The 16408-nt window shown below is 40.9% G+C and overlaps 1 protein-coding gene across 8 annotated transcripts in view; it reads right to left on the reverse strand.

The window, feature by feature from the left end:
- Rbp6 (RNA-binding protein 6) overlaps positions 1–16408 on the reverse strand; it is a 329371-nt gene that overhangs the window by 139745 nt on the left and 173218 nt on the right. For all 8 annotated transcript variants that reach the window (XM_064116332.1, XM_064116330.1, XM_064116331.1 and 5 more), the window contains 2 exons: positions 13416–13500; positions 3119–3160 (listed from right to left, as the gene is read on the reverse strand). In XM_064116332.1, the coding sequence (XP_063972402.1) occupies positions 3119–3160; positions 13416–13500 (127 nt within the window). The remainder of the gene's footprint in view (positions 1–3118; positions 3161–13415; positions 13501–16408) is intronic.

A 16408-nucleotide genomic window follows, 5' to 3' on the forward strand; every position in this document is an offset into this window, starting at 1 on the left:
CACTCCTCCGCACCCTGTCACCCCACAATCGGAGCTTTATGCACCCTTTAGACCCTATCTCAATGAGCCATCGAGCTTGCGCACACGCATTATAGATATTTTTAATTACGCGGATCGTTCAATTCCACCCGGAAAATTAATACTTGGTTAAAAGTTATTTAATAGCTGACAGTGAATTTCAGAGGGCGAATGGGGTGAGCCGTGAAGCTTTAAGCTCCGATTTATTGTCCTATCAATCCTGTCACACTTGCGTATATCAACCTCTTGGCTGCATTCGCGTCTCGCTCACCTCATACGGAGGCAGTCGGTTGAAGAGACAGCGGAGGGACCTGAGCGGCAGGGTAAGCTTAGAGGGTTGGGGGTGAAAATTATTGGCGGGGTTATTGTGGTCGCTTTGTGGATGGGTTATTCAGGGGATGTTTAATCGGCTGGGACGACGATAACACTTAGCAGTAGAAATTAATAGGTGGAATGATAGCTTTAAAAGGCCTGATGAGCTAGTAGAAATTATGGAGTTTGGTCAGTCCATGTTGAGAGCAAAGGGTTGAACCAAAGTTGAGCTGAAAGACGGGGAGTTTTCACTATCATTTCAGGGTCATTGAGCCCCAAAAGATCATCGATGATTTTTATGATGAGTTTAATCATGATTTTAGTCGCATCTGATAGATAGCGTTGAGTTTTTCTACTTCTGTCACTGGGAAATGTCTCGTGTCCGTTGAGAAAGACTCCAGAGAGTCAATTTTCTGGAATAAGGTGAAAAGTGTCAAGGTGGTTAACACCTTGAAGCATGTACCACCAAGAAAAATACCACCATCTTGTGTATGTGGGAAGAGACTCTCTCTTACCTCAACTTTGGTTCTCATGGAGTGATGTCATTCTCCTGGGAGTGTTTCACTGTCGACCAGAAGTCTACGGAGCGTACCACGGATCGTTGACTTTTCCCTGTGGACTCAACCGAGTGACGAACCGCTACCATATACTTTATCAAGAATCAACGGTTTATTTTCTTTGGAGGATATGTCGAAGAGCAGAATTTTTTTTTCTAAAAAAAAACTTTTCAAATTATGGAGAATCAGCGGATGTTGGAGGGAAATTCAACGGGCTCATCTGACTCGCATTGTCTGACCCATGATGCTTACTACTACTGCAGTGTCTCGGCTGATACAATTTGTATCATCTCTCTCGAAAAATAGAAGGTCAAAACCCAAGAAAAATAAAGTTATCACAATTTTTATTTTTCCTTCCACACGTTCTAATAACACAAGTGAACCTCACTTGCCTCAAGTGTCCAATGGACATGAGAAAATAAAAACGGAAAGCACTTGGCTATCGGATCTCACTCCACTGAAATGAAAACAAATCATTCGAAGATGGGGATAACACCGGAGGTGTGGGAGAATGAAAAAATATAAACCAACGTATCCCACTACCTGTGAGAGTCAGCGGCAGGAGGGGGGAGAGGTGAATGAGGGGGTGGGGACGAGGGGTGGAAGGTAGGGAGAAAAAGCGGAGAGTATGGAGGAGCTTGAGGTATACACTGGAAACAACCCCTGGGGAACCGGCAGCTCGTTACGTGAGACGTGCAATTTTTTTTTTCTCCTCATCCTCGTTCTTTTTTTTTTCAACCCTCTCTCTTTTTCGAGCACACGAGAAGGGGTCTCTGAATAATGTCTCGTATGTATGTACGCTGTGCTCAGTAACAAGTGGGTATTATACGGTCTCACGTGACGCACCAAACTGAAGAAGTTGGAACGCCAAGGGCGATAATTTTTTTTTACGGTCTTTCGGAGTTTCTGAAGTTTTTGAGTTTTTCTCTTGTAAAAAATGGGATAATTTTTTTTTTCATCATTTGTTTCTGTTCTCATAAAGAACATTATGGAATTGGGGAGGGGGAGGATGAATGGGAATAACAAAATCGAAGGGACTGAGATGTTCAGAAATTTTTCATGAAAAAATTGTTGAAAAATGGGAAAATTCTCCGTCAGCTGTTTCCAAATGAGAAAATGATTATTTTTCATTCTCCTCGGAATAATTTTCTGTCCCGCACTGGCAAGGGAAAATTTTTCATCTCACGGAATGTCGAATAATTAGTACGTGCAAGAATTCCCCATTAGAAATAATTTTCAAACAGCGGAGAGGAGGTAAAAAAAGGCAGAGATCGTCTTAATTAAAAAAATTTTTTCCCGTTCTTCCCTGCAGTCTTGGAAGTTATCCTCGCGTGTAAATCGCAACGATGGAAGAGAGAAGATGAGGTTGATGTTAGAGTCACATTCATCGAGGCAGAAAAAAGTTGCTCTCAGCGTTTATATCTACCTTTCTGTGTATTTTTTCACCGTTTCTCATTTTTTACCATTGCAATTTCGTATTACTTTTTCAGTGACGAGTCTCTCAGGGCCATCCAGCCTCCGCCCGTACACGCTATTTTATGAAAATTGCAGGAACCAGACAATGTGCGAGAGAGTTGCCCTTTGCCAACTGGACTCTTGTGATTAATGGCTGATTGAATTTTTTAAGTCTATTGTCGGTTTATTTATTGATCACTTGCAACTGGGTGATGAAATTAAAGGGACTTCTGGGAGCAGAACCTTGAAATGTATGAGAATTCTCGGAATGAATTTCTCCTCTTGGGGGAATACATAAAATGTGTGACAATTTTTTTTTTATCAGATTGAAGAACTTGGAAAACAAATCAAATTGGAGGGGAAAAAAATTACGGGAATAATTTTATTCTGTGATGGCAAATTTCCCAGTTAATATCGAGAGCTGTACGGGGGAATGGTGAATTGAATCTGTTGTGTTTAATGAGGCCACCATTTTTCTCTGAAAGCTTTTTTGTCCAACCCCCTCCACCCTCCCTCATTTTCCAGTTGAATCACGTCACAGCAAGGCATGTATGTGAAATTTCCAACTTAAATGCAGAACATTATTAATTTTGGAATTCGGAACACGTGGTATGTCACGTCTGTGCGTTTCCGGCTTACCGGAAATTGTATGTAGGAATACAAAGTGCGATAACGAGGTTTGCTTGTACATAATTTCTTTTGTCGTCGGCGTGAGCCATTAGTGAATTCATTGTCATGATTTTTTAACTTTATTTTTACGAGTTATTGTCACTCACCTTTGGATGTGTTCTCCTAGGAAATGCTACTTTCGGGTCGATCTGAAACAGAATAATTTAAAATCATTAAGACTATACCCTTGACATTTGAAAATATTTTTTATTATAAAACGAAGTAAAAAAATGGGAGAAACTTTTCGGGGGAAAATAGTTCCTGGCCATCTACGGAACCTAGTTCATCTCCATCCATCACCGAACTTATCTCCCCAAGAACTAGAAATCAACAAAAAAGAAGGGAGAAAAAAAATTCAAAACTAGAAACCCCTAAAAACATTCAAAACATTTTTTCCCCCAGTCAGCAATTTCCCCGAAGTCCCCTATCGCATACGTTTCCTTCAGTAAAACTTTTTCTCCACAAGCACACATCATACGAGTCCTCCCAGTGGATATCCAGGAAAACTTGTCTGATATATCACAAAGCTATCGAGAAATTTAATTGACCCCTGGAGCTTTATCTCAAGTACTCGTGTGATGCACTCTGTCATTGGGGTATAATTTCACGCATTTTCGATTAAATCCCCTTAACGATACTTGTGAGCCAGGAGAAATCCTAACCCTCCTCAAGAATAACCTGCGATGCATTTTCCGAGGAAGCTTTTTTTTTATTTATTGGGAGTATTTTCCCACCCACTTTGTATTGAACATTTTTTTTTATGATGGCTTTGAGCTGCCATTTTCCCTGTGGTTCTTTTACCTCATCAATAGTAGGGCAATGCCAGCTTGTACCTGTCGGCAACCCTCGTCTCCCTCCCCCTCGTCACCGAAGTCCTTTCGTAGGCCCACCCCCGGGCCGAATCGACTGCGATCTCGGGGATGATTTATGGTAATCTTTCTGCTTCCGTGCCGGTCGTTCATCCTGGTCTAACCTCGTCGCCTCCCCCCTCCCCCCACCCACCACAACTCTATGGCACTCTATTGTGGCACCAAATGATGCCGTGTTTATTGCCACACCCAGCGATATGATTGATTTCATCGACACTGAGTTGTAAATGTGGTATGAATAATTTTTATTTTTAAATTATGTGGCTGAAAGGGAAAATTCGTCGCATAAATAATTGTTTACAGAATGATTTATGAAATTTGTGGAACCCGAATCGATACCTGACCAGAAAATACAACTGTGTTTATATAAAACTCAATCAATAAATTCACCTTCATTATTTCACGAACAAGAATTTCAGATTGCAATCGTTAATGACCCAAGCTTTAATCACACTAAGAATAAATCCATAAATATTTTCCTCCCATCACAATCGTCCAAGAACTTGTAATTCGATTCTGTCGACTTCTCGCACGTGCTACAGATAGAGATAGATAAAAAAAAATCACCGGGTGAGTTTATTGGAAAACAGAAAGGTTTGCTCGTTCGAAAGAGATAAAAACAATTGAGGAGTGCTCTCTCGACCCCGAGAATGAAAAGTGGTTGGGAAAAAAAAAATTGAGAGAATAAGGTCTCGATAAAATTTGCATTACTCCCAGTTTTCCCTTCAATCGAAGAAGAAGAAAATTAGGAGGAAAAAAAATATCATGAGGAAAATGAGAAGGTAGAAACTGGCGAACGAATAGGCAGTGGAATGGGAATGAAAAATGGGAGGAAAAGTAGAGTGCATAGATATTTAAACATCGAACCCGGTTATCGAAGCCGTACGGGTGCATGGGCCTCGGGCGAAACCTCCCTTCAAGGCAATACTCCAGTGGGAATTGTTTTTTAAGGGTGCCAGTGATGTCTGGTACCTCGAGGGCGCAGCGATAAAGCCGACGGAATGCGTACTCCTGAGAAAGGTATGTTGAATCTTTGAATTTAATTATCTCAGAAATTATTAGATATCCAAGAGAAATTTTGGAGAAAATGTTACACTCCTGAGGGAAAAAAATCAAATGTGTGAATCGATCAAGTAGAAAATTCCCACATTGGGCAGACTGAAATAATAATCGTCGATAAACGCTATTTCTGGGGAAATTTTCATGACCAGTTGTTAACCTACACCAAAACAATCTCTCCGATTTGATTTTCTGTTCTGTACGAACAATAACAAATATTCTATTTCCGTGACACAAGATTGAAGGGACTTGGAAGAAATATTCATAATTAACTGAAATATATCTAGGCCAGCAAGAACTCCAGCTCGATATCAGATTGAGGTGCTTCCAGGGACGCGACGCGTACAAATTAAACAAAAGTGTCTATAATCGTGAGGCTAATAATAACCGCGTTATATTTGTCCAAACTAATCGACAGGGGCAACCAATCTGAGCTGAAGCTACGTGGGGGCTAGTGGGAGGTGTATTCCTGGTGACAACGATAGAAATTCAATCTGGTTGGCGCACCGGGAAATTGAAGAGAGAACTATCCAGCGTTTCCAGAAAACGATGATCCGCACCCGTACAAAAAGAGCCAAAGAAATGCGAAAGAGCAGGATTTTTTTTTCACCTCCACACCCCCTTTTTACCCTATCACCATCTCTCTTGAAACTCCTCATATTGGTGGATAGCAAAGAGGGGCAATTCACTGAGAGATTCTCGTGGTTTCATTCCCAATCTCCCTTACCCACTACTTCATCGATCGATTTCCACTCCTTGGATGGCTCGCGGAATGATATCGCTTTTTTCTCACCACTATCGGATTTACCTTAATTCGATTCGTCGATCCTTCCCAGTTGTGGGAATATTTTCACAGAATTTTTCATCGTCCTCTTTTGCGAATGGTTGAGGGTTGCCCGAGTGATAAATTAAGATTTTTACGGCTCCTTTAAAATAGTCTGAGACTTTGAGGTTATGGAGGGCTGTGGAGTGATGTAATTAGCAAAAGGGATAAAATATAATCACAATTTTGGAGAACTAAAGCCAAACGTTTTTTCAAACGATTAGACAACAATTTAATTCCTGGAATACGAATAAGATGCAACCGCAGACCGAGCGTTGGATAAATCATTCGTTGACTAAGGGACAAATTTGAGGGACTTGAGGATGTGGATGAAGGGCCACCAGACTTCGTCTAAGCGTCACTCAAGATTTAACTTTGGTCTCGAGCGCAAGATCGGAGTAAATATCTGGGAGCTACAAGTGGGAGATTTTCTCATCCCTCGTAACCACCCCTTATCCCTTTTTTTTGTACTTCCTCTCCTTTCCAACTAGCACACATGCACAGACGTCTTCGATCCACTCCTCTTATTCCCCTTCCACCTCACTCCCTTGGCCTTCTTCTTCCACTTTTTCACCAACTCTTTTTTCACCCCCTCCACACACTACGTTTGGAGTTTACCAGTTCGCAAAAGTATCGAATAGCTGTGAGCGCAATGGAAGCTGAAAGGTTTCCGGTATGGCAGAAACTTTTGACTGACGTATCTTCGCATCCCCTCGCTACACTTGTTTTTTTTTTCTCTTCTCCACATGCTGACAATTTTTTTTCCTCAAGTCCCTCTGTCGCTACGAGAAAACTTCGTTTCATGTCAATGTGAGATAGCTCATGAGAAGTATCTTTGTATTTTTATGTCGTGCAACGAATGACGTAAATGCGTGGACAGATCTGTGACATTTCCGGGTTCCTAAAATCACCGGAAAGTCAGTTGGAAAGAATGTTAAATTACCCCGTCTTGATTCAGAAGAATCACTGGGTTTTACTTACGCGACAGGTAATCCATTACTTACGGAGACATTCTGTGAATCAGGAAAATGCCTTTAAGCATCAAACCAACGACCTTTCGAACACACGACGTGTGAAAATCCAGTAGAAAATTCCATATTTTACTGCGGGGCGCGTACGTTCCCCTGCTAAATTCCACATTGATCCAACCGAAATGGTGATCATTCATTTGGTGGAACATTTACCGATTTTGGCGAGATATTCAGTGAAATCCATCACCTTTCCATTACGCAGCGCATACATTCAAAAACAAACATCAAATATTTGTGCGACATGAACGAATGGATTTTTAACATAAATCCAGCATTAACAGAGATGTTCTCGAGCTCAACAAGATGATTGGCTCTGGATATTAAACCAACTATCTGCCGGATATACGAAGTGTAAAAGTCACATCCATAACCCCGTGTGCGTACGAATTAAGTAGATAATTCAGTAATTGTAAGACATTATTTCACATTGATACGAGACACAGATGTGATTGAATGGAGGGATTTGCGAGTTACTCGGAACCTTAAAAAGTCGTTATATTTTAATTGCACGACGCGTATGACCCAAAATAAATGACGAATATTTGGGGAATGCGAACGCATACATTTCGACCATAAACCCATCATTAACCGAGATATACCCCACCTCAACGAGATGATTACCCGTGGGCATCAAAACCAACGACCTCGCTGATATGCAACACATAAAAGTCAAGTAGAAAATTCCATATTTCATCACGAGCGCGTACGTCGCAGTGAAAAATCTTATATTGACCGGACAAAAATGTCAACTTTCCACTCAATCCAGCATTCTCTCATCTCCATGGTAAGAGATATTGACATAAATTTCACGAGCCAAAAGCGAAGACTAATACAGTCCTCATGTATAGGACCACTTTCGACCCCAACAAGACGATTGTACGCCATATTTTACTACACATTGCATAAGTCCCAGTAGAAAAATCGGTATTAATCAGACTAAAATGATGACGCCTCATTTCCGCACCATTCGCTGTTTCTAATGAGTGATTCAGTGAATCCATTCCCTTGCAGTCAGCCGCGCGGTCGAATTAAGTAGTAAATTCCGTAATGGTAAGACATAATTTTACATCGACGTGAAGCGCCTCGGGAGAAATATCTTTATAGTTTCATGTGATGCGTGGATGGATTCAAGACATTTTCGTGACTCTAAAGCTCCTCTCCGCCTCCCTTCCCTCCACCCCCCCCCCGAAAAGACGGGTAGAAAATATCGTAAATTATCTTAGACTTCTGAATACTTCACCCGCCATCGTAAAGCCGGAATAAATATTCTTTGAAGTAGTTGTAATAATTATCCGTCTTTACGCTACTCACTTTACAGCCCCCATAAAAGCTGGCTTTTAATACCGATATATCGTGCGGAGTAATTCGAATATGTTTAAGTTTTCCGGGGGAGAAAAAAAACAGTGAAACGATAAATTAAGTGGACTGTTTTTATGCATGCGCTGTGTTTCACACCCGGCACGAGCTTCAGCGTGTCTTAATAATCCACGGAAAGAAAAGGAAATTACAATGACGAATACACGGAATGTAATGATAATTTTTTTCGTCTTCTTTGAGTTATTGCGATGATTATCATCAGAAAGGGACTATTGATTCCATTCGAGTTATGATTTTCATTACCAGGGACTAGTCGAACATTGGTGGATACAAGGGTAAAATGGAATAGCTCTCAGCGGTAGATGGAAATCAGTTGGACGTACGGATGTTAATACAACCGAATGTAATTACAGTTGTGTTAAATTGTCTGAGATATAACGAGAAATGTTCCTCCCCTGTTAGTTATTATTAAATTCAACTCTGGAAGATATTCGAGGAAGTTTACTTGACTCAAATAGGGTTAATTCGACGTAAATTGAAGGCAAATAGTGGGCGAAATTGATCTGCACGAAGAGCATTCCACATTGGAATGAATTTTTTTTTCTATTTCTATATTCAATTTTTTTTCAATTATTGCTGTGACGACGTGGGAAAATTATTTTTTCGAAATACCGCTCACCAATACAGAGAGCTGAATAGAATGAGGTAAATGGGCTTCATCAATAGGTGAAAGAGAGTTAAGAATTAAACGACGTGAGTACTGAATTTATGAGGTCCATTGGGGGGTCAGTTATTACTCGAGACTGAGCGATTGCTTTTAATATTCGCGCCAGCTGCGTATTCACCCTCTCAATAGTTTGTTTTGTCCCACCTTTTTCTCGAAGATGTATGAGCACACGTTGAGTACTCGCTGTACCTCAATATTTCCCTGTAGTACGCGTTTTTTTTGTCAAGTAAAAAAAATTGGAAAATTCGTGAAATTCAGAAAGTTCTGCATGTCTGAAAAAGTCGGGGGGATTAAACTAGATTGACGTGGAGCTATTCAGACTTTTTCATAGAGACGTATTGGCCCTACCAGAGGTATTTAACGATTATCACGGGATATGAAAAAGAGGGGACACAGTGTGTCGATAGATTTCAAAACTCCGACTTGGCCGGTCTGTTTCAGTTCTGTACAGCAGACTTGGTGGGAGAGGTGAACGTCAAGGTGGAAGGGGGATTTTTTAATAATGCCACCTGTCAAAAATCTCTTCGACAACGTCAACGGCATTCGGCACAACGCGCCGGGCCAATATTGCCACGGGAAACTCAAACGTTTTATCCATCTGGCATCTCTGCTGACACGCTCAACTCAGTCTGTAATATTTTTTTTATCAACTTTGTCTTTATTGAGCGGATGGTAAGTGACGGTTTATCGAATCATGAAAAAAATTAGAAGAGACTTTTTTTCGTAACTCAAAAAATTGGGACGGGAAAAATAACGTCCCTCCTAGTTGACCGTGAGTAATCAGAAGGTTGAAAGAATCCAAAATGTGGGAATGGGAGAGGTGTGTCTGAAAGGGACAATTTGGCCTTGTTTACCTTTGCACCTACCCCTCCCACTGGTCAATAGAAAAATACACGCTCATCGCCACTAGTGAATATAATTTTGAACGAATTAATTTCCGAAAATTTATTCCCCCAATTTTCCGCCCCCAAAGTTTTGATGAAGAGCAGATTCACGACAATGGAAACAACGTCGTGGACAAACAATGACAAAACAATTAGGCAACTCATAACTGCCTGACACAGAGGTTCTCTGTACGGCCTGTCTCACTCCTACGGAACCCATCGTCCAGTTAGACAAACTGGACTGGGTGGGAAATTCAGGGGATTGTACCAGGAGTTGCGTCAAAGTGTCACCAGCAACGAGGAGAGCCACCAGACCGAAGTGAAATGCGAGCGTGCATCCGGCATAATAACCCTCATACCTAGTCCCCTGCCCGTCCCTTCCTGCTGGCTCCATACCTTCTCATCATGCGTTAGGAAATTATCAAAATTTTACGAATAATTTCGACAGAAAGAACGGACAACGGAGGGGGTGATGCACAGATGGTCGATGGTCCCAAATGTTCTGGGAATAGTTTCACTGGGAGAAGAAATTTCGGCGAGAAAATGAAAAGGTGAAAAAGGTAAAATGGGAAATTGGAATTTCTCGGAGATGGAAAATTGAGGTGATAACACCTTGTATATTATTCCTGGCACAAGCATGGCCAATCAGGCGACAATGGCTCGTAAATTTCGTACCAATCACGGTGAGAAGACGGTACGTGACCAAAACCCCCACCAAAGATCCCAACGTTTTCAGTCTATTGCTTATGAATTATTAAAGAGGAAGTGTTGGAAAGAAACTTTGATATCTCCTTTGTTTTTTAGTGGATCATTTGGATGCGTCTGCATTTGCCGAGAAATACTATTGGCAGATGTGTAAAGCGTTCGTAAATGTAAAGTAATGTTGGTAAAATAGTTTTCATGAAAAATTCCGAATTCATATTCAGTTTGTTTTAGATAGTTTTCCCATTTTCGTAATTCCATTTTCACTCCATGACCAGTTTCCACGATCCCTCAACAATACCGAACTCTCCCTTCCACTGAAATAGCCCTGCAAACTTCTGAAGATAATTCCAGGTTTACGTTTTCGAACTAGAAACTGTTTTGGTAAATTTACACTCATTCCCTCATTCACCTCAACACGAGAGAATTTGTGAAAATTGGGTCTCTAACGTATACATTAACGCGTATTCACGATCTGGGGTATTTTCTCTGTTTCACTTTGCTATGGAAACGAAAGTTACTTCCACGTAATCCCTCGCTACTTAGGAAAGTATCTGAGGACTTGCGAGAGGGGGAGAGGGGGCATCGAAGTTTCAGGGTATGTGGAAATCACTTTCAAGGAGAGATAGAATACAGCTGAGATCTTTCTTGCTGATTTGGAAGCCATTGGAGGAGAACTTGAGAGAGAAAGAATTCACATTCACTTTATTTGGATTTTAACGGAAGTGAGAGAATGGAAAAGTTCGAGATTTCTTGGGACTGAATGAGGGTCAATGGGAGGTCAAAATACGTGGGTCAAGACGCGTGGGTTATCAATCCTGGTCAAGTTGATAGCTGAAGCAGATCTAGAAGAACTACCCCCCGTTTTTCCGTCAATTAACGTATAATGTAAGGGCAAATGAGGGTCAAGTAGGTCTCCTGAATTTACCCAGACGGTTTAACCCTCGCCTTCAACACTTGAACACACTCCGAAAACCTAACTTCCACTTCCATCTGCTTTTCGTCACTTTTTTCCACTTCCATTGTCCTCCCACTTCGACTACATTCTAAAAAGCTCAAATATCGAGGGTTGCTTTTTGTCTGAGTAATGCGACACCTTCTCCCCCTCCTCCCCCATCTTCACCTTAACTTATGTGGTGTTTGAAATGACCCTCGAGAAAAGCATGTGAGCGATGGAACGATATAAAGCGACACGGAACCCTTCTTCCCCTATCGACCGAATGAAAAAAAAAGCCCGCAACACGAGCCGTAAAAAAATCAACAAAAACCCGAAAAAGATAAACGTAAACCACCGAAATGACTCTGGACGTAGCTCAAGCGTTCACGGGGATTGATAACCCAGCAAGGGTTGGACTTTTTTCATCCCCTCTGAGATAAATAAGGCGACTCAAATCGGAGGGGCTGCCTCGAGAGGAGACAAATTTTCCAGACGTACGTCTTTATCTACCCGCGAAGTATTTCTTCCCCCTCTTTTATTTATTTGGCAACAGAGGGCTGGCACTAATTACCTTTACCCAGAGGGTGATTAATCAATTACGGACGACTGTTACTTTTCAAGGGACACGATTCTCATGAGTGTAGAGATGTTTCATCTTCATTATTCTTTTAATTTTAATTTTCACCTCAACGAATGTCACTTCTTGGGGAAAAGTTATAGTTCTATCACGGCTTCCGTCATCCCTTAAGAAATGTAGTTAAAGGGTAAATTCTGAGGAATGCTACAATTTTCATTCGCCAACACTCATCCATTCCGCAAACACTTGGCACTTCTTTCGCGAGCAAACGACGAGGTGAATTATCTATTTTGCCCCCGTGCACACCAGAACCAGGATGACATAAATCCATGGTCCTGGGGAAAAGCTAATTTAGGGGGTGAAGTGAGGGAGGAAGGGAGGGAGTAAAATGTGGTGGGACACGAAATAAAGCCGTTGGCTCGTTCGTCGATATATCTGGCCGTGTGTATGCACCACTGGCTTCCAATGTTTCAACCCTCTCTATCTGCTTCTGTTCTCTCCTCCCTTTGGACTCCTCTTCTAGTCGTGACCGCTTATATATCATGCTAATTATTTATACTTCGGTGAGTAGCGGCAGTACCTTGCGTATTTCTCGTCTGTTAACAATTCCTCATCATTCAAATTGAATTGACCAGATGGAGGAGTAATTGAGAATGTTGGTGTTCATTATTTATTTTTATCTAAAATGTGAGGTTTTTTTTATGGACGGAGGGGATGAGGAAGAAGTAGACATCCGGATGTCAAGGGGGTAGAAGTTGTTGATTCTCTACACCATTAAGAGGATCGTATTTCCCGGAAGTCGGAGATCACAAGGCGAAGCATTAGGCCAGAGTTTTTCTCCTTCTTTTTATTTTTTTTTTATTTCATTTTTTTTTCCTCGCCATTCACCAGCTTCCGTGGGAAAAAAATAGAGAAAAATGGCGTGGGGAAGGGGTCGTGGTAAGACGCTTCCGAGTCCTTTCAACGTTTATTCAACGTCGATGAGATTCTCGGTGAATAAAAAATAGTGTATCTTCAGAGGAGAAATTTTTAGTCATGAAAATGGGGAGCATTAATTGATGAAAATTTTTAATCTCTTAGACGACAACGAAAATAAAGAAAATGAGAGGAAAAAATTGTTTCTCCATTCCCTGGGAATGAGAGAGATGACATTTAGAGACATGGAGGAAGGAAAATAGGGGAAAAAGTGGAGAATAAGTCAGACAGTTTGTATTTCAAATTTAAAAGCATTCGACAATGGACGATTCTAGTTTCCCTCTCTCTTTCTCTCTCTGTATTGTTGACTCTCGAGACTTTTCAGTGTAAGAAAAGTTTTTGAACGACGACAGAGTAGTATTTTGTAAGGGAGTCCCGGGGTAATTTCCGGGGATGCTCGCGGTGACTCCACGAAAAATAGAGAAACAGGGGTGGGAATCTATAATAGTGGGAGTTTTAATTCTTGAATTTTTTTTTCATAGCGTGGTCAGTTGGGTACTCACTTTTTTGCCGTCTAGCTCGTGATTGCCCTGGGCCAGCACTTTGTCGACACTCGATGGATCTGCAAACGTTATGAAACCAAAACCCCTGCAACAGAAAATGTTTACAAATTTATTAGACATTTGTTCATTGTGAGAAGCTGTATAATTGTTGTTAGAACGAAGAATATTCAAGAGAATTTGAGAGGAACTCTCTTCTCTTACTATTCCAGGGATAGAAGAAATATAAAAATTAAAAAACAGTTTTGAATTGTCCCGAAAATCGCGTGCTGAGTGTCCACACTCCGAGCACCACCTAGATAAATTTTACCCCGTAAATTTCCGTCCAACGGCACAAGTGTATACAGTAATATCAAAGGACAGCTTTAGTTTTTTTAACCGGGAAAGTCAGAGTGAAAGATAGGAAAGAGGAGAGAGTAGAATGTTGGGGGGATAGCCTCCGAAGAACCGGACGCGAAGCGTTTTGCATTTTTCATGCCCCGTGGCCTGCCACGCCAGTTATTGAAAATATTTACATGTTATTTATGGGGCACACATGCTCCCTGAGTAACGAAACGCGCCAATATTCCATGCCAGCGTCCGTACCAACCCCCTTCTCGGACTACTCCACATTATATTCTCCTTTTTTCAATGCGAATTTTTCTCTCTCAATCCTTTCATGAGCGAGTTGTGCTTGTAAACTGTAGAGAAAAATCTTGGAAAATTCCAAAAGCTGGGGAAATGGTGAAAAATCATCTGTGAATTTATAAAAATATTTCCAACATTTTCCGCTTCTAGGAAGAATTATTTTGTCGTGATTAGAAATTCTTAAACAAAATAGAAGTAAAATACTTTCAGATAAAAATATGAAAAAAAAATGTAGGGGTTGCACATAGTGAAAATCTCCGGTGACTTTTTCACGTCCAAAAGTCTCGAAAAATTTTCCCGACTTGTCAATCAATTTAAACACAAGTGCAATATTAATTAAGCAATCTCCCGTATCTGATGTACCTGGGAATATTGATGTGTACACTGGGATCATTTAATTTGTCGCGTGTGTATATGACCCACTGTGTTGGATTGGTAAGGGCGGGGATGGGAGGGGGTGGTGTGAAGTCATCTGTATTCACCTTGGCGTGAACACGGGGCTAGTGTTGTCCACTCCAACGCTACTCAAATTAACAGTGCCGTGTTAGTCCCTTCCCTCGACTACTTGTGAAAAAAAAAATGAGAGAATATTTTTCCCCACGATAAAAATAATTTTTGCAATTTTTTCATTCTTTCCCTGTCTCATTATTGAGAACTCAGTTTTTTCGCAATTTCTATTATTTTTCATTCATATTGTTCATTAATTCGATATTTTCCGATTAGCAGAAGTACGAAAGCTCTTAGATATTAATTTAAATAGGTCTTGCGATGAAAATTCGTTGGAAAAATTATTCGAACGATAATTTTTTTTTTTTAACAGGGAAACTTTTTGATTTCGACTCCAACGCATCCCGTGGGTTTGGGTACATACCTAAAAACATCCCGGGTATGTGTGTAGGCGAGTCACGTCTCGTTAGTGGCACGTTTTCGATATTTTCACGGTAGACGATATCGTGGGACGGGCGCGTGACCATCCGGCTACCTTTTTTAAATTTTTGTTTTCTTCTCTTTTTTATTTTATTTTTTTTTGTTGGTGAGTGAAAAAAAAGTGCAAAAATTCCCAACGCGTTGTACACTCTACTAGGAACAGAATCGGGGACAAACGAACGTCCGCTGAATCGGCAGTCGTCCAATCAACATTAAAAACACCAAACATGAAAGCATACAGGTATGCCATTTTTTTTATATTCGCACTAAATTTTTTCGCACGTTTTTATGGCAATGTGAGTGTCAATCTCGGTGGATTCCCGCGTGGTGGCTTGCGAAGAGACACTGGATTTTTTTTACAGAGATTTTGATGATGAAAATAACTGGAAAAATTCGTTTGGGAGGAAATTCGAGTTTTATTTCGAGGGTAAAAAAATTGAGGAGAAAATTATTCACAAGTGGGGATTTTTTGTGGAAAGTTCTTCAACGTCATAAAAAAAATTGTGAAATCATTTTGTCATGACGAAAAAGACGTTGACAGTCAGAATAAATTCGAGGAAAAAATTCTGCGTCACGTCAAAAATTCCCTACAAAAGAAAAATTCACTTTTCCCAAAAAAATAGTCCAATTATCCACCAAAAATTGATTTCCATTTTTCAAAAAAACTTCGTCAGTGAAAATTAATTCAAGATAAAATTTCGCTATCGTTCCCACTCTGTGAAAAAAAAAAACAATAAACTTTACGAGGATCTGATGGTAGCATAAAGCGAGAGGCCCCATAAAAGACGTAAATATCGTGGGAAATAGCGTCGAGAACATTTTTGACGGGGGTGAAAATGGCTACACCAAACCCTCTCCTGAGTTTATCTGACACACTGGCAAGGCCATTCCATTGCGTCAGTAACAATTCCATCGATTGTGCATGTGTCCTATGGTGGCTACTGGGTATGTTCCAGGGGCAGTTCACAACCCCCGGAGATAACGAAACGCTGGATCAACTCACCCTGGATGCACCCATCGTGTCCTATCGGGTTTTAATAGTGATCCGGAGTCCTCCCTCTCGCTCATTCCCACACACGTATCCCAAATGTATTCGATATCTCGTTCAACCCTCAAATTCACGCTCGCCGGTGATACCAGCACAAACTTATCGAGGTAAATGGCCATACCAGCCCATTCTGCCCCTTTGAAAAATTGGCAGTAAAAAATTTTGACGTTGAGGAGCGAAGTGGTTGCTCCCTTCATTCCCTCGAAAACTCGTGGTCTTCCCACACCCCACAAACAATCACAACTCAATTTATTACCGGAACAAACATTTTGCTTCATTACCACCTCTCGATTTTACTGACGTACATCGGCTGCACAGACAATCTTCAAAACACCCCCTCCTCACCCCATTAATCCAAGGAAATCCTAATTGAGTATGCGAACAGACTAGTCAT

Source organism: Diachasmimorpha longicaudata, chromosome 3, assembly GCF_034640455.1.
Source record: "Diachasmimorpha longicaudata isolate KC_UGA_2023 chromosome 3, iyDiaLong2, whole genome shotgun sequence".
In the NCBI taxonomy this organism is placed as follows: domain Eukaryota; kingdom Metazoa; phylum Arthropoda; class Insecta; order Hymenoptera; family Braconidae; genus Diachasmimorpha; species Diachasmimorpha longicaudata.